This window comes from Bos indicus x Bos taurus, chromosome 9 (genome assembly GCF_003369695.1).
Source record: "Bos indicus x Bos taurus breed Angus x Brahman F1 hybrid chromosome 9, Bos_hybrid_MaternalHap_v2.0, whole genome shotgun sequence".
Taxonomy (NCBI): Eukaryota; Metazoa; Chordata; class Mammalia; order Artiodactyla; family Bovidae; genus Bos; species Bos indicus x Bos taurus.
Window position 1 is genome coordinate 67,374,864 of NC_040084.1, and position 13,949 is coordinate 67,388,812.

At 37.4% G+C, this 13,949-nt stretch overlaps 1 protein-coding gene across 6 annotated transcripts in view; it reads left to right on the forward strand.

Moving 5' to 3' along the window:
* LAMA2 (laminin subunit alpha 2) overlaps positions 1 to 13,949 on the forward strand; it is a 693,105-nt gene that overhangs the window by 309,356 nt on the left and 369,800 nt on the right. For all 6 annotated transcript variants that reach the window (XM_027551500.1, XM_027551497.1, XM_027551499.1 and 3 more), the window contains exons 11-12: positions 4,966 to 5,106; positions 8,562 to 8,735. In XM_027551500.1, coding sequence (XP_027407301.1) covers positions 4,966 to 5,106; positions 8,562 to 8,735 — 315 coding nt within the window. The remainder of the gene's footprint in view (positions 1 to 4,965; positions 5,107 to 8,561; positions 8,736 to 13,949) is intronic.

Consider the following 13,949-nt stretch of genomic DNA (forward strand, 5'->3'; position numbering starts at 1 on the left):
GGAAAGGAGTATGGCAAGGCTGTACATTGTCACCCTGTTTATTTAACTTATATGCATAGTACGTCATGCGAAATGCCAGACTGGATGAAGCACAAGCTGAAATCAAGATTTCTGGGAGAAATATCAATAACCTCAGATATGCAGATGACACCACCCTTATGGCAGAAAGTGAAGAGGAACTAAAGAGCCTCTTGATGAAAGTGAAAGTAGAGAGTGAAAAAGCCGGCTTAAAACTCAGTATTCAGAAAATTAAGATCATGGCATTTGGTCCCATCACTTCATGGGAAATAGATGGGGAAACAATGGCAACAGTGAAAGATTTTATTTTCTTGGGCTCCAAAATCACTGCAGATGGTGACTGCAGCCATGAAATTAAAAGATGCTTGCTCCTTGGAAGAAAAGCTATGACGAGCCTAGACAGCAATATTAAAAGCAGAGACATTACTTTGCTGACAAAAGTCCTTCTAGTCAAAGCTATGGTTTTTTCTAGTAGTCATGTATGGATGTGCAAGTTGGACCATAAAGAAAGCTGAGCACCAAAGAATTGTTGCTTTTGAACTGTGGTGTTGGAGAAGACTCTTGAGAGTCCCCTGAACTGCAAGGAGATCCAACCAGTCCATTCTGAAGGAGATCAGCCCTGGGATTTCTTTGGAAGGAATGATGCTAAAGCTGAAACTCCAGTACTTTGGCCATGTGATGTGGAGAACTGACTCACTGGAAAAGATCCTGATGCTAGGAAAGATTGAAGGCAGGAGGAGAAGGGAACAACAGAGAATGAGATGTTTGGGTGGCATCACAGAGTCAATGGACATGATTTTTAACAATTCTGGGAGTTGGTAAAGGACAGGGAAACCTGGTGTGCTGCAGTCCATGGGGTCGCAAAGAGTCTGACATGACTGAACGACTCAACTGAAGTGATATTTACCATATTTAGTATTGACTTAATATTCAACTGTAGTAGAGGTTGAGAAAAATCAGAACCAAGGACTTTTCTATTGAGTGATTCTAACTCAATCGATTAGGAACTACACTCAATAAAGGAAAAGTATGGTATAGACTCAGGACTAAAAATGAAGAAGTCTAGAAACTTAAAGTTGTGGTTTCAAGCTGGGGTACTATGCAATATTATATAAGGTACATGCAGACTTAGAGCTGATAATTGTTTTCCAGCGAGTTGAAGTGAATTGAGTGGTAGGATTCACTGAAGTGAATTAGTATACAGATTAAAAACTGTAGCAGGATCTAAAGTATTTTGCCTCAAGATTTGTTGCAATAAACAAAGTAAAACTAACAGTTGGTTAACCTGTTTTTATAGGTGTAGATATCCTACTATCCTTACCATTTTGTATTGGTAAAGACCACACTCATTTTGAATGATTCACTAGAAAGATTCATAACTTTGAAAAGCTGTTATAGTCATGGTTTATTAAAGTAAAAAAGGGGATTAGTGGTCCAGTGGTTAAGACTCCACACTTTCAATTCAGGGGGCACAGGTTCAATCCCTGGTTGGGAAACTAAGATCCCAGCTGTGCACAGTGCAGACAAAAAAATAAAAAAGATAAAGTGAGAATGATACAGGTCAAAATCCTATATCCTTTTGTATGCAACAACAGGTGCATAGGAGAGAATCAAGGAGAGACCAAGCACAAACTTCCAGTTATCCTCTCCCAGTAGAGTCATACAGAGAGTGGTTAATTCTCCTAACAACACTGTTTTAAAACACATATGAGTTATTATCAACTAGGAAAACTCACTGAAGTCTTAGTGTTCAAGGTTTGTGTTGGAGGTCAAATTAAATAGATATGGAGTACTCATATGACTGACTGCTGCTGCTACTGCTGCTAAGTCGCTTCAGTCATGTCCAACTCTGTGCGACCCCAGAGACGGCAGCCCGCCAGGCTTCCCCATCCCTGGGATTCTCCAGGCAAGAACACTGGAGTGGGTTGCCATTTCCTTCTCCAATGAATGAAAGTAAAAATGTGAAAATGAAGTCGCTCAGTCATGTCCGACTCCTAGTGACCCCATGGACTGCAGCCTACCAGGCTCCTCCGTCCATGGGATTTGCCAGACAAGAGACTGTAGTGGGTTGCCATTGCCTTCTCCGTGACTTTGTCTACTCAGTCTCAACTACCCCTAGATCAAACTGATACATAATGACAAGGACCCTACATAAACAAAACTAGGCATTTACCATAAGTCATATTATTAGCATAAAATATCTCATATGACTCCTGGTTTCGGTTATACAAAGACATTCTTATCAGGCAGGATATTCCAAGGGTTTAGTGGGTATGTCCCAGGAGCTGGTCAAAGGACAGTTTTTTCAATTTAGAATGTGGGTTTGAATACTCTAAGATCCTTGAATTAATCCTTTACTGCACCTTATGATATTGAAAAGTTTCTTTGTTCTAGTGTCTCATGTTGTGGATACTTTACTTACTATTGCCAGGTTAAACATCTCAAGTATAGTTGTGTTGATTTATCTCCTACTGAATACCTTTTAATGACTTTTCATCAATTCCTATGTGATAAGATCTGATTTCTTAAAGGTTTATTATATGAAGTTAGGGGCCCTGGAAACCAAGCACAAGATTAGGATCCTAGCATAAGGGAAATATTCAATATAGTTTTTTAAAGATTACTGAATGAAACTTCTAAGCTTTGGATTATTTATTCCTATTATTTTTGCTAACGAGGTCTCTCTTCTATCCCCTCCATCATGATGAGTTTTTAAACCATGTTCGAAGGCTTAGGTCAAATTTCACTCTTGTCATAAAGCCTCCTCAAGGCTTCATAGCAGAAACCAGCCCTTTATCCTCTGTGTTCTTATAATTTGTTTCTGATATCTTCTTTTCATGTTCTACCTTGCATTATGTTGATTGTAAATGTATCTTCTTACTCAACTCTAGATGTTGGCTTTTAAAGACAGAGATCTTGACTCACTCATCTTTATAGTACCTAGTATTTCTACCATAATGTGATACTTTGGTTTATTAAATTGAATATTGTAATTATTTAATCATTACTTTTCAAGGTCATATTGCTAGGCTAAACTAACTAACAAAAATGTAACAAATGTCTGAAAGTTTCTAATTGTTAGACTCAGTATGAATCTCAGAAAAGTGGTATTACAAGCTTTCAAATTAGAGTAAATGAAAGAAAATTAGACCAAGCACATAAGAACACAGTGTACAGAACAGCTGTACTATATCCTTAATGGGATAAGCTAAATTATCATTATTGATATGTTTCATCTTTCCTGCCTGTGTCCTCTTCTGAAGATGCTCTCAGGTTCAGGATTTTGGGGATATATTTGCCATCTTAGGTCTGAAATTAGTTTGATTAGTTTTGTTGACATCTATCATCTGAAAATATCTGAAATTTACCTTAGAAATAGCAAGAATACTAGCAGGAATATCAGTGCAATAATTAAATTTATGTGCATATTGGGAGGCTGAAGTTTGACATGTGAAACATGTCTAGAGACACTCTTTTGTTTAGGCTCCTGGCAATGTAGAAATGGTTGAGGTGGTAAGTAACACATAGAAATCAAGCCCCAAACTTAATTTCAAATATATTATTCTCTTGGATATCAGGAGAATATCTTTGTTTATTTTTATAAATTTCTCTATTTTTCATGCTGTTGTTCTTCTTCTATCTTTCCCCCTATATGCTCACATTTTTATTGTCCTATCTTCTGCCCAGTCTTTATTCAAACATGTTTTTATGAAACATCTTCTAGGTGCACAGCACTTCACTGCATGTGAAAAATATGACCACCAAGAGATTTATTTAAACTTAATACAGCTTTATTAAGCTAGTATTCAGTGTTGTACCAGAAACACTTCCACTTTTGGGGTATAACAAAGGCAGGTAAGACAGGGTTCTACATCTGAATAGATTATGGTATGGCTGGAGTGAATGATCTTAGAAGACACAGTGGTACTTTTCTGTGGTTATAATAGAAGAATGACAGAGGCTCTGGGAACACATTTGAGAAAGAAGCTAGTTTTCTAAGGAAAAGGAAAATTTCAGAATTGAAGTAATAAGAGAATTCAAGGAAGAGGGAAAATGTGGGGCAAATTCATACGTCGGGACTACTATGAATCTATCTCCTAAAAAGCAGGGAAATTTCATATGGAAGACATTAGTCAAGATTAACCATTCTTTAACTGAGAGATTATAGCCTTCCCAGTCTTTCATCATATAGTAAACTTTCTCTGGCTTGAGTTCCACATATAAACAAATAATTTTTCAGTATACTGGGTCTAGGATTAATGAAGCCAATCTAGAGAGCAGTCACCAAATGAGAATAATTGTTTCCCCATAATGTTACTCTATGATTAACTGACTATGCCAGTGTGTTAAAGGAAACACTGTGAAAAGTAACTTGGGAAAACTTTCTTTCTTTCCTACTGTATCTCATCAGGGAAAAAGTGTGACTATTTGCACAGTTTCTCTACCTGTCTCATTCTTAGGCTTGCTTCAAGGATTTGTACTTTTCATATGTGGTGTGAAAAATATTTTACCATCTGTATAATATCAATGTTCTACTCTACCTCTATGTATCAGCTTAATATCTTTTATTTTATCATGTATCATGTGTTCTAAGAGGAAGCAGTTCAACAACATAGATGGTTAAACACTGAACCAAATGTCTAAGTCATTGCTGGATTTATCATGACAGGTACTCCACTCTGGACAAAGATGAAGATCAAATTGTAACTTGGTGCAGTAGATTAGACTACTGTTTGATAATAATCAAGCATTATTTCCTATTAGTGTGGTTAGGACAGCATATAGTTAATAAGAAGTTTTTGAGATTTTAAAAAATATGATTATACATTAAATAAAGTTGAGAGGTAACATGAAGAATATACAGCTTATATTTTTCTTAAGCAGAAATAGGGACATTGTTCTATTTTGAAGGGCACCTGTGTTAATAACCTACTTCTCTGTTTATAGGAAAATGTTGAAGGAGGAGACTGTAGCCGCTGCAAATTTGGGTTCTTCAATTTGCAAGAGGATAATCATAAAGGTTGTGATGAGTGCTTCTGTTCAGGAGTTTCAAACAGATGTCAAAGCTCCTACTGGACCTATGGCAACGTAAGCAATAAATAGCCTTTGAATTCTGTGTGGTGCTCCATGGGGCTTCTTGCTATTGTCCTTCTGTAAGAAATTAACTTTTTTTTCTTGTAGTGAGTTTCTACTTAAACTAATCTTGGAGAAGTGATGGAATTTTCTTTCAAATACTAGCTGTCTCTTTGACCAAAGCCTTTAAGGTTTTGTACCAGTGTATAAACTAGAACTTCTTATAATAAGTCAACAATGGCACCCCACTCCAGTACTCTTGCCTGGAAAATCCCATGGACAGAGGAGCCTGGTAGGCTGCAGTCCATGGGGTTGCTGAGGGTCGGACATGACTAAGCGACTTCACTTTCAGTTTTCACTTTCATGTATTGGAGAAGGAAATGGCAACCCACTCCAGTGTTCTTGCCTGGAGAATCCCAGGGACAGGGGAGCCTGGTGGGCTGCCGTCTATGGGGTCACACAGAGTCGGACACGACTGAAGTGACTTAGCAGTAGCAGCAGCCTTTTCAGTGTCCATGATTAGTATGTGAAGCAATGATGGAATTAATGCTGCTTTTGCCTCAAGGGCAGACAGTTCAACAGAGAATACATCTGATTGCCATAGGGAGGATTATGAATTGCATTCACCAGTATTTTTGGTATACACATTAAGAGAAACTCCTTTAACAGCTATGTACATAATACCTATTACCCACCAGTCTTTAGTTGTGATTTGTTGTTACCATAGCTCTTTCTTTGTTAAAAGGAGAAACTAAATTTGAATAATATCTTCATTCTTAATTGATTTGAAAAAGTTCAAGTTATTACATGTTTAGTGGTGGTGATGGTGGTTTAATCCAACTTTTGTTGCTTACTCCGTGGACTGTTGCCTGCCAGGGTCCTCTGTCCAAGGGAAGAATAGTGGAGTGGGCGGCCATTTCATTCTCCAGAGGATCTTCCCAACCAGGGATTAAGCCTAGGTCTCCTGCATTGCAGGCAGATTCTTTACCACTGAACCACCAGGGAAGCCCTGGGATATTCTTCCTCTACCATAAACATAAACATGTTTCCCTCCTACCTCCTTTGCCTATCATACACTCATTGATTTTTCATCCCTTCACAGACAGCAGTTTTCCTCCTTATGAAAGAGGACCTTCAGGGAATTTCAAATAGTTTTTGTGGCAGCACTTAGTAGTACAAAATACAAGGAAACAGGCTGGAGAAAGGAGGAGAAGCCTACAGAGGGGATGAGAAACTAGACATACATGGTTGAGTTTACTAAGAAGTTGAGCTCTTATCCTTGGAGAGTATGTAACTGAAGGATTGTAACAGGGGGTGTTGTGATTAGAGTTGGACTTTACAAAGATCACTCTTTTAATAAAACTGAATTCCAAACACTGCTGCCTTTCAGCTTTAATCAGCTAACTAATCCTTAATACAGCTATGAAAATTTTCTCTACTTGTGTTGCTTTTAAGTCTGAAATATTATGAGTAGTTTCTGATTGTACTCTTCATACCTAAATGAACCTGCGTGTACTTTATCAAATATTGCTTGTGGAACAGATTTCATAGAACCAACAGCAAATGAACAGCTAGTCTAACTTCACCCTCTAGACTGTTCCATTAATGTACAAAAGTTTTATGGTTAGCAGAGGAGCAGAAGTAGCATTCAGCCTTGTACTTCAGAAACTAGGTTCACTGATAGTTGCATTTCAGGAGTTTTTCTGGAAAGAACTTTCTATGAATCTCACTGGGCTGTCCTTGGAGGTCTGATGAATGATGTTGGAAAGGGAAGAGAAGTAGCATGTATCTTGCTGCTTTTCTGTCCGATAAACTTTCACTGACTCTCTCTCGACAAAGGCAGTCCCAGCAGTTCCACAGCTTTAGAAGATATAGAATCAAATGACCTCTACATGAAGAAATTTTTAAAATATTTCACCCATATGTGATCACCATTACCATTCTGCTACCCATTACCCACAATGCCAAGCAGCTCACACATGACTAGTGGGTCCCTGGTAGCTGCAAACCTCTGTATCCAGTGTTATGTCCTGACTAGGTCGGTTCGGTTCAGTCGCTCAGTCATGTCCGACTCTTTGTGACCCCATGAACTGCAGCACGCCAGGCCTCCCTGTCCATCACCAACTCCCGAAGTTCACTCAAACTCAAGTCCATCGAGTCGGTGATGCCATCCAGCCATCTCATCCTCTGTTGTCCCCTTCTCCTCCTGCCCCCAATCCCTCCCAGCATCAGAGTCTTTTCCAATGAGTCAACTCTTGGCATGAGGTGGCCAAAGTACTGGAGTTTCAGCTTTAGCATCATTCCTTCCAAAGAACACCCAGGACTGATCTCCTTCAGAATGGACTGGTTGGATCTCCTTACAGTCCAAGGGACTCTCAAGAGTCTTCTCTAACACCACAGTTCAAAAGCATCAATTCTTCAGCGCTCAGCCTTCTTCACAGTCGAACTCTCACATCCATACATGACCACTGGAAAAACCATAGCCTTGACTAGATGGACCTTTGTTGGCAAAGTAATGTCTCTGCTTTTGAATATGCCATCTAGGTTGGTCATAACTTTCCTTCCAAGGAGTAAGCATCTTTTAATTTCATGGCTGCAATCACCATCTGCAGTGATTTTGGAGCCCAGAAAAATAAAGTCTGACACTGTTTCCACTGTTTCCCCATCTATTTCCCATGAAGTGATGGGACCAGATGCCATGATCTTAGTTTTCTGAATGTTGAGCTTTAAGCCAACTTTTTCACTCTGCTCTAAGTAGGATGGTTTAAATTTAGAATTGTTGCTGTGTGCCACACATAGCTGGAGAATAAACATGTCAAAGCAAGTCATCTTTCCCTAATTCCTTCTTATATGTTCTTTCTTTTTCTGGGCAAAGGATCAAGACTAGGAGTTCTTATAGCACTTCTGACCCCATGGGAAGGAATAGGAACAGTATTGGGAGCTGGTGTTTTCAACTATCCTGGAGCCTCAAGTTGAAATTTAAATATATGAAAAGGAAGAAACTAGTAAATGAAAATCTACCTTTTATATCTTATCTCTTTTCTTCCTCTTCTTTTCAAATGTATATATAATACCTTTTGAAATAATTGTTTCCATAAGAAACAGGAAAGCACTAATGGAGTGAAAAATGTGAAATTCAAACTTCAACTATTTGATAATTTATACAAAATTATGTGTGATTTTAAATGACTTTTTAAGAAAGTAGTATTTGAAATCATAATTTTTAAAAATCACACTGGATTAATAAAAACAGTTTATATTATAATATCATCCAAACTCCTAGAAACATCAAGAAAAAAAATAATGGTGAGAACATATGAGATGTTTAATGATATACACAACTTTTATATTTTCCTAAACGATCATAGTTTTTGTGTTTTCAATTTTCAAAATATGAACACTACAGAAATAGGAAAGAGAAGTGTCTGGGTTCTTTTCCTAAGTGACAATGATTGTATGTTTTCTTTAAGATACAAGACATGAGTGGCTGGTATCTGACTGACATTTCCGGCCATATTCGAGTGGCCCCCCAGCTGGATGACTTAGACCCACCTCAGCAGATCAGCATCAGCAGCGTGGAGGCCCGCCAAGCCCTGCCCCAGAGCTACTTCTGGAGTGCACCAGCGCCTTACCTAGGAAACAAGGTGAGTCCATACAGTGCTAGCTTCTTGCTTCAATTGATCAATAAGGAGAATGGGTTTTATATAGTCTTTCTTTAAAGGAAGATGAGATCAAATATATACTGATTGGATTGCTGCTACTGCTGCTGCTAAGTTGCATCAGTCGTGTCCGACTCTGTGCAACCCCATAGATGGCAGACCACCAGGCTCCCCCGTCCCTGGGATTCTCCAGGCAAGAACACTGGAGTGGGTTGCCATTTCCGTCTCCAATGCATGAAAGTGAAAAGTGAAAGTGAAGTCGCTCAGTCGTGTCCGACTCTTAGCGACCCCATGGACTGCAGCCTACCAGGCTCCTCCATCCATGGGATTTTCCAGGCAAGAGTACTGGAGTGGGTCGCCAGTGCCTGGAACCAACTAAATCAGATTAAGTTGGACTTTTCCACCCTGCCCCATGGGTGGTTGCATCCCCACGTCACAGTTCTATATAGTTGCTATCCTGTGTTAACATTTTGGAAGAAAAAATAAACCAATGAAACCTTTAGATTTTTTTTTTTTTTTGCAAAACAGATTGTAGATATTGGAAGAAGCAGTGTCATGTTTACTTGAAATAGCTGTTTCTCTAGAACTGTCTGTGGTGCAATACTTACTGAAGTCTTTCTCATCTGTTTCTATTTCATTTCAAAACTGGTATTCAGGAGAGCTACTTTCTCTACCTTGTCGGAATGTTAATTGGAAATGAAATTTATTACATAACTAATTTAATACTTGCCATGAAGCTTATAATAAACACCATATTTCCTGGAGCTCAGGAAGAGAACTACTATAAAAGAACAGCCAGATTGAAAGCACATGTTTTCAAGCCCACTGACACACATATAAAAACACACACACAGATAAACAAATGTAGCACTTTCAGAGATGAAGGTACTTCTTTCTTCCCCTCTGTTGTGAATTAACTCTAATTGGATAGGTTCCTTGGCTTTTATCATTTTATTTTATTTTGCTTAACAATTCATTGGAAACAAAATTTGATATTGAAATTCTAAATGAGAATACTTGATTGATCTGTGGAACTTAATATCTTGTCAGCTCATAATTAAATGACCTGATCACACCAGAAATTGTGACAGTCCCAGAAAAATCCTTTAGCAAATTGATGCTATTTAAGACTAGTTTTCAACTATAAGAATATAGCTTACTTTGGAAAAAATCTTCATGAAAAATAAAAATATTTTAATAATTAGTGGTGTGTGAGCATTAAGACAGAAAATCTTGCTAGTTCATATGAATGGAAACTAGTAGTTTTATCTGATTGAAAACGTAACTTTTGGCCTGTTTCTTATTTTTACAGGCCTCTAAATATCATTATGAAAAATGTGTAAATGAGTAAAACACATTTTTCAATGAATATGTATTTTTAAAGAGACTGTTGCATAAAATTTCCCAGCTGTAATAAAAATCTAATTAAACTGTTACTTCAAAGCCCTTTCCAACAAGAGGTCATTCTATCCTATTCTATTTAGGAATTCCTGAATACCTGACAAGAATAAAATAGCACATAGGACTTGAATGTCTGTAGCTTAAAATTGCCAAAAAACAAAACAAACAAAAAAACCAGAAGCTGTCTTTTTTTCCAACTGCTCTGAGGAATTTAGAGAAGAACCATGGGTCAAAATTGGATGAGTTTCAGAGGTCTTACTTTTCTTACCACAGGGAAGTTTACTTATAGGTAGTTTTTTAAAATAGAATATTTGCCATATTTTCCATCATTTCTTCTTTGCCCATATGCTTTTTCTTTCTGTTGGCTGAAAATCAAACTGACGGAAGGCAAGCAAATGGGATATGAAATAGCATCAGAGCAAAGCATTTGGACATCCTGTTCGTAGAGTTGGTTCCCAAAGATAACTTTCCTTATCCTGTCTAGACTGCTCCTTGTAACCACCCACAATGAAGTACTTCATATCCTGCAAAGATCATGTTCACATCAAAAAGCTGTGTTTGCCTGTGCTTCAGTTTCCATTCAGTGAGCAAAATACTGGTAACAGGGTGTGCAAATTGTTTGAATATGGAAGACATTTTTTAATGTAATGTGGAAGCCCTCGGTGGTTTACTGTCAGACATCTCAGTATGAATGAAACAATTTGCTTTAATAACTGAACCATATAAATTTTTGATACTACAATAATACTGCAAGCTCTCACAAATTACCGCAGTACATCTTAACTGTCATGTCACATCACGTAAATTACAGTCATGATGACATGCTTAGCTTGGTTGATATAATATCTTGCTAAGGAAATGGAAAATTGTAGGGCCTTATTTGTAAATCTAGTAAAGTCACTTTTCTAAATAGTTGAGGCTAAATTCTTTCCCAGTAATTGCTGTTGGACTCAGAGCCATTGCCAAAATCTGACAGAAACAGTATGTCAAGAAACTAGTATATCTGCTTAGATACTGAATTTGATTTGCATCCATGACCAGGAAGCTCTGGATATACAATCCTTCCTTTGCCTTTTTAGTATTAATTTCTAAGTTGAAAAAAGTATTTATGAGATGCTATTAGCTTTTCCTAAATATTTGTATAACCAATTTTCAAACATTTTCTAAGTTCCTTGGTGATAAATTCACTTATAACAGATGGGAGATGTATTGTACATATTTTATTTTAATGAAGGTGCCACATGCCAATCTTCCTGTGTTTTGGTAACCTAACCCCAAATAATAAAACTGCTCTCACTTGACATACACTTTGCTAACGTAGAAACCTGCCTGGTCATAATTAAATTCAAGAGCACTAGCCAGTTTAGCAAAGGAATACTTTTCATATTAAGGAACATTTTTATTGACTACAGTCCCTCTTTGGAATAATGAGGAATACAAAGGTGGATATAGTTGTGTATGTAGATAGTAGATGAGGCCTGGAAAAGTTAGCATATTTTTATACTACTCATTTAAAAAATTTCCATAATCTTGTTGTCTATGGCAAGTTTGTGTGCTGAACCCACAGTGAGGCCAAATGAACTGAAACATCGGAGTTTCGAGCTGAAAAGGGCCAAGCAAAGAGAGTGAGGCAGCCTGTGATGCTTAAAGGACCCAAACTCCTCAAAGCACTTTTAGAGGCAAAGTGATGGGGGTGAGGGGGGGATATGTCACATGGTATGTGATCAGCTTGTGCACAGTTTTCTGATTGGTTGATGGTGAGATAACAGGGCAGTGTTACAGGGGTTAACATTATCAGTCCTCAGGTTTCAGTAGGAGGCTGTGTGCTCATGGTCATCAAGTAGTTAGCTTCTTCGATTTGATGGAGGTTTTAGCATCTGTAAAACAACTCAGGCAATGTGCCTTAGTGTACTGTTGTCCAGGTGCTTTAGGGAGGAGCTAAATATTCTATGGCTGTCATATTTAAGGTTTATTGTTTAAATTCTTACCAGTTCTCCTGGACCAACTGCTATTTTTGTCACTACATGTTCAATTCCTTCAAGCATTAATTTCTTTTGTTGTTGTTGTTCTGGACTTTATTAGTAATTCTTGAGCCAGGCTTTTATGACTCAGGAGGCCTGGGAGACTACAACTTTTCTAGGAATAAAAGACCAGCAGATGACATGGGGAAGGACTCTGTCCGGAGAAGGTCCCATGGAGCCCCACTGGGTTATAATCTCAACTAAGAGTTAATCCCTCAACAGCAACCTGGAAAATGTTTTTTTCCCATAAATGTGTGAGCATTCAGCACAGTGTTCACAGTTGAGTGTTAATTCCCTGCCCCTTCCACTGTAGACATTCAAAGAAAATTAAGTCAGGCACCCACAGGGCTCTACTTGGCAGCATCTTATTTTCTCCAAATACTTGACAGAGGTTAATGCTTGGTTTTAGGGCATTCGTGTAAGCATGGAACCAGGCATGAATGTAAAGTGCTAGAGCACAGAGTCCTGCTGACTTGCTACAGGCCACAGCTTTGAGAAACAGTTTGGGTATTTCAGAGTTGGAATAATTTACTGCTTTAGTAAACTAAGTGCTATTGGAACATCGAAATAGTTATTTCTTTTTGGTTACCCTAGTGATCTGAATTAGATAGTGCAGCCTCCAAAACCAGTTCTCTTCCTGTTTGTAAAGAGCCCTGAGAATCTGACTTGGCCTATCGATTGTTCCCCCATTACCAGTAAGGTTTGCAAATCTGTCTCTGGGTGCTATTAAATTAATCTTCTGTGATTTGGTCTTTATAAAACAATGCTTATTTTCTACAACATGTATACTATCTTTTTCTGTTTGTAGCTTAGAGGAGCTTTTAAATTGTTTCGTTGTAGTTGCCAAGAATACCTATAGTATAGCATAAGCTGCATATTATGAACAGCTGACAAAATAGCATCAGGTTTTAAAAGTAATCTCTGGTATTTCTTTGCTGTGCTTGCTTGACTTACAGTTCTACTTCTAACATCCCTAATTAAAGCTGTGGATTTGAAGGAGATTGATATTTGAGATTTATATGACAGAGTAGTTCTTGTCAAATGAAAGGAACTTTACAAATATTTTGTGATCAATGCTACCTTTTTAACAACAACAACAGAATAGTTTTGATTAGATTTCTCAGAAATGACTGGAGTTGAGATTTAAGTTAGAATTGAAAGATGATTTCCATCTTAGTAAAAAATTAAAACCTCACTAATAAGCATGAGTTGCTCTCCTTTTAGCAACATAATTTATATTTCTGATGTCTTTGCTTTATATTCCGCAAAATTATTCAAAGTAAAGGTCAGACTCTCTCCCTCATCCTTAATGTCCTCCAAATTAAGTCTCAGAGTAAATGGATTAATTAAGAATGTATTATATATGTGGAGAATGGCATGGCTATAAAGGTAAATAAGATAAACAAACTGTGATTGAATTTTTATTCCATAAATCGGATCATATTAAAATGATTTGGCAATAGACTAATACCAGAAGACTATCTGTTGTCAAGAATAAACCAGATATATTGTTAGGGGCAAATGTTTATGAAAAAACAAACAAAAATCATAAGAACTCATTTATTACATGTAGTTCTGATAATGTCTACTCTGCAAAGTTAGCCCAACTATGAGGACTCACAATAAAATTTCTAGAATAATAAAAATTAATAAAACTGACTGAGGGGGAAAATGTTAAAAATCATATGAACATTAAAGCAATTGAAGCAGTAGCCAAAAAATTATTTCCATAAGGAAAACAATGGTTTTATTTATTTATGTTTAATTTGTTAAATCA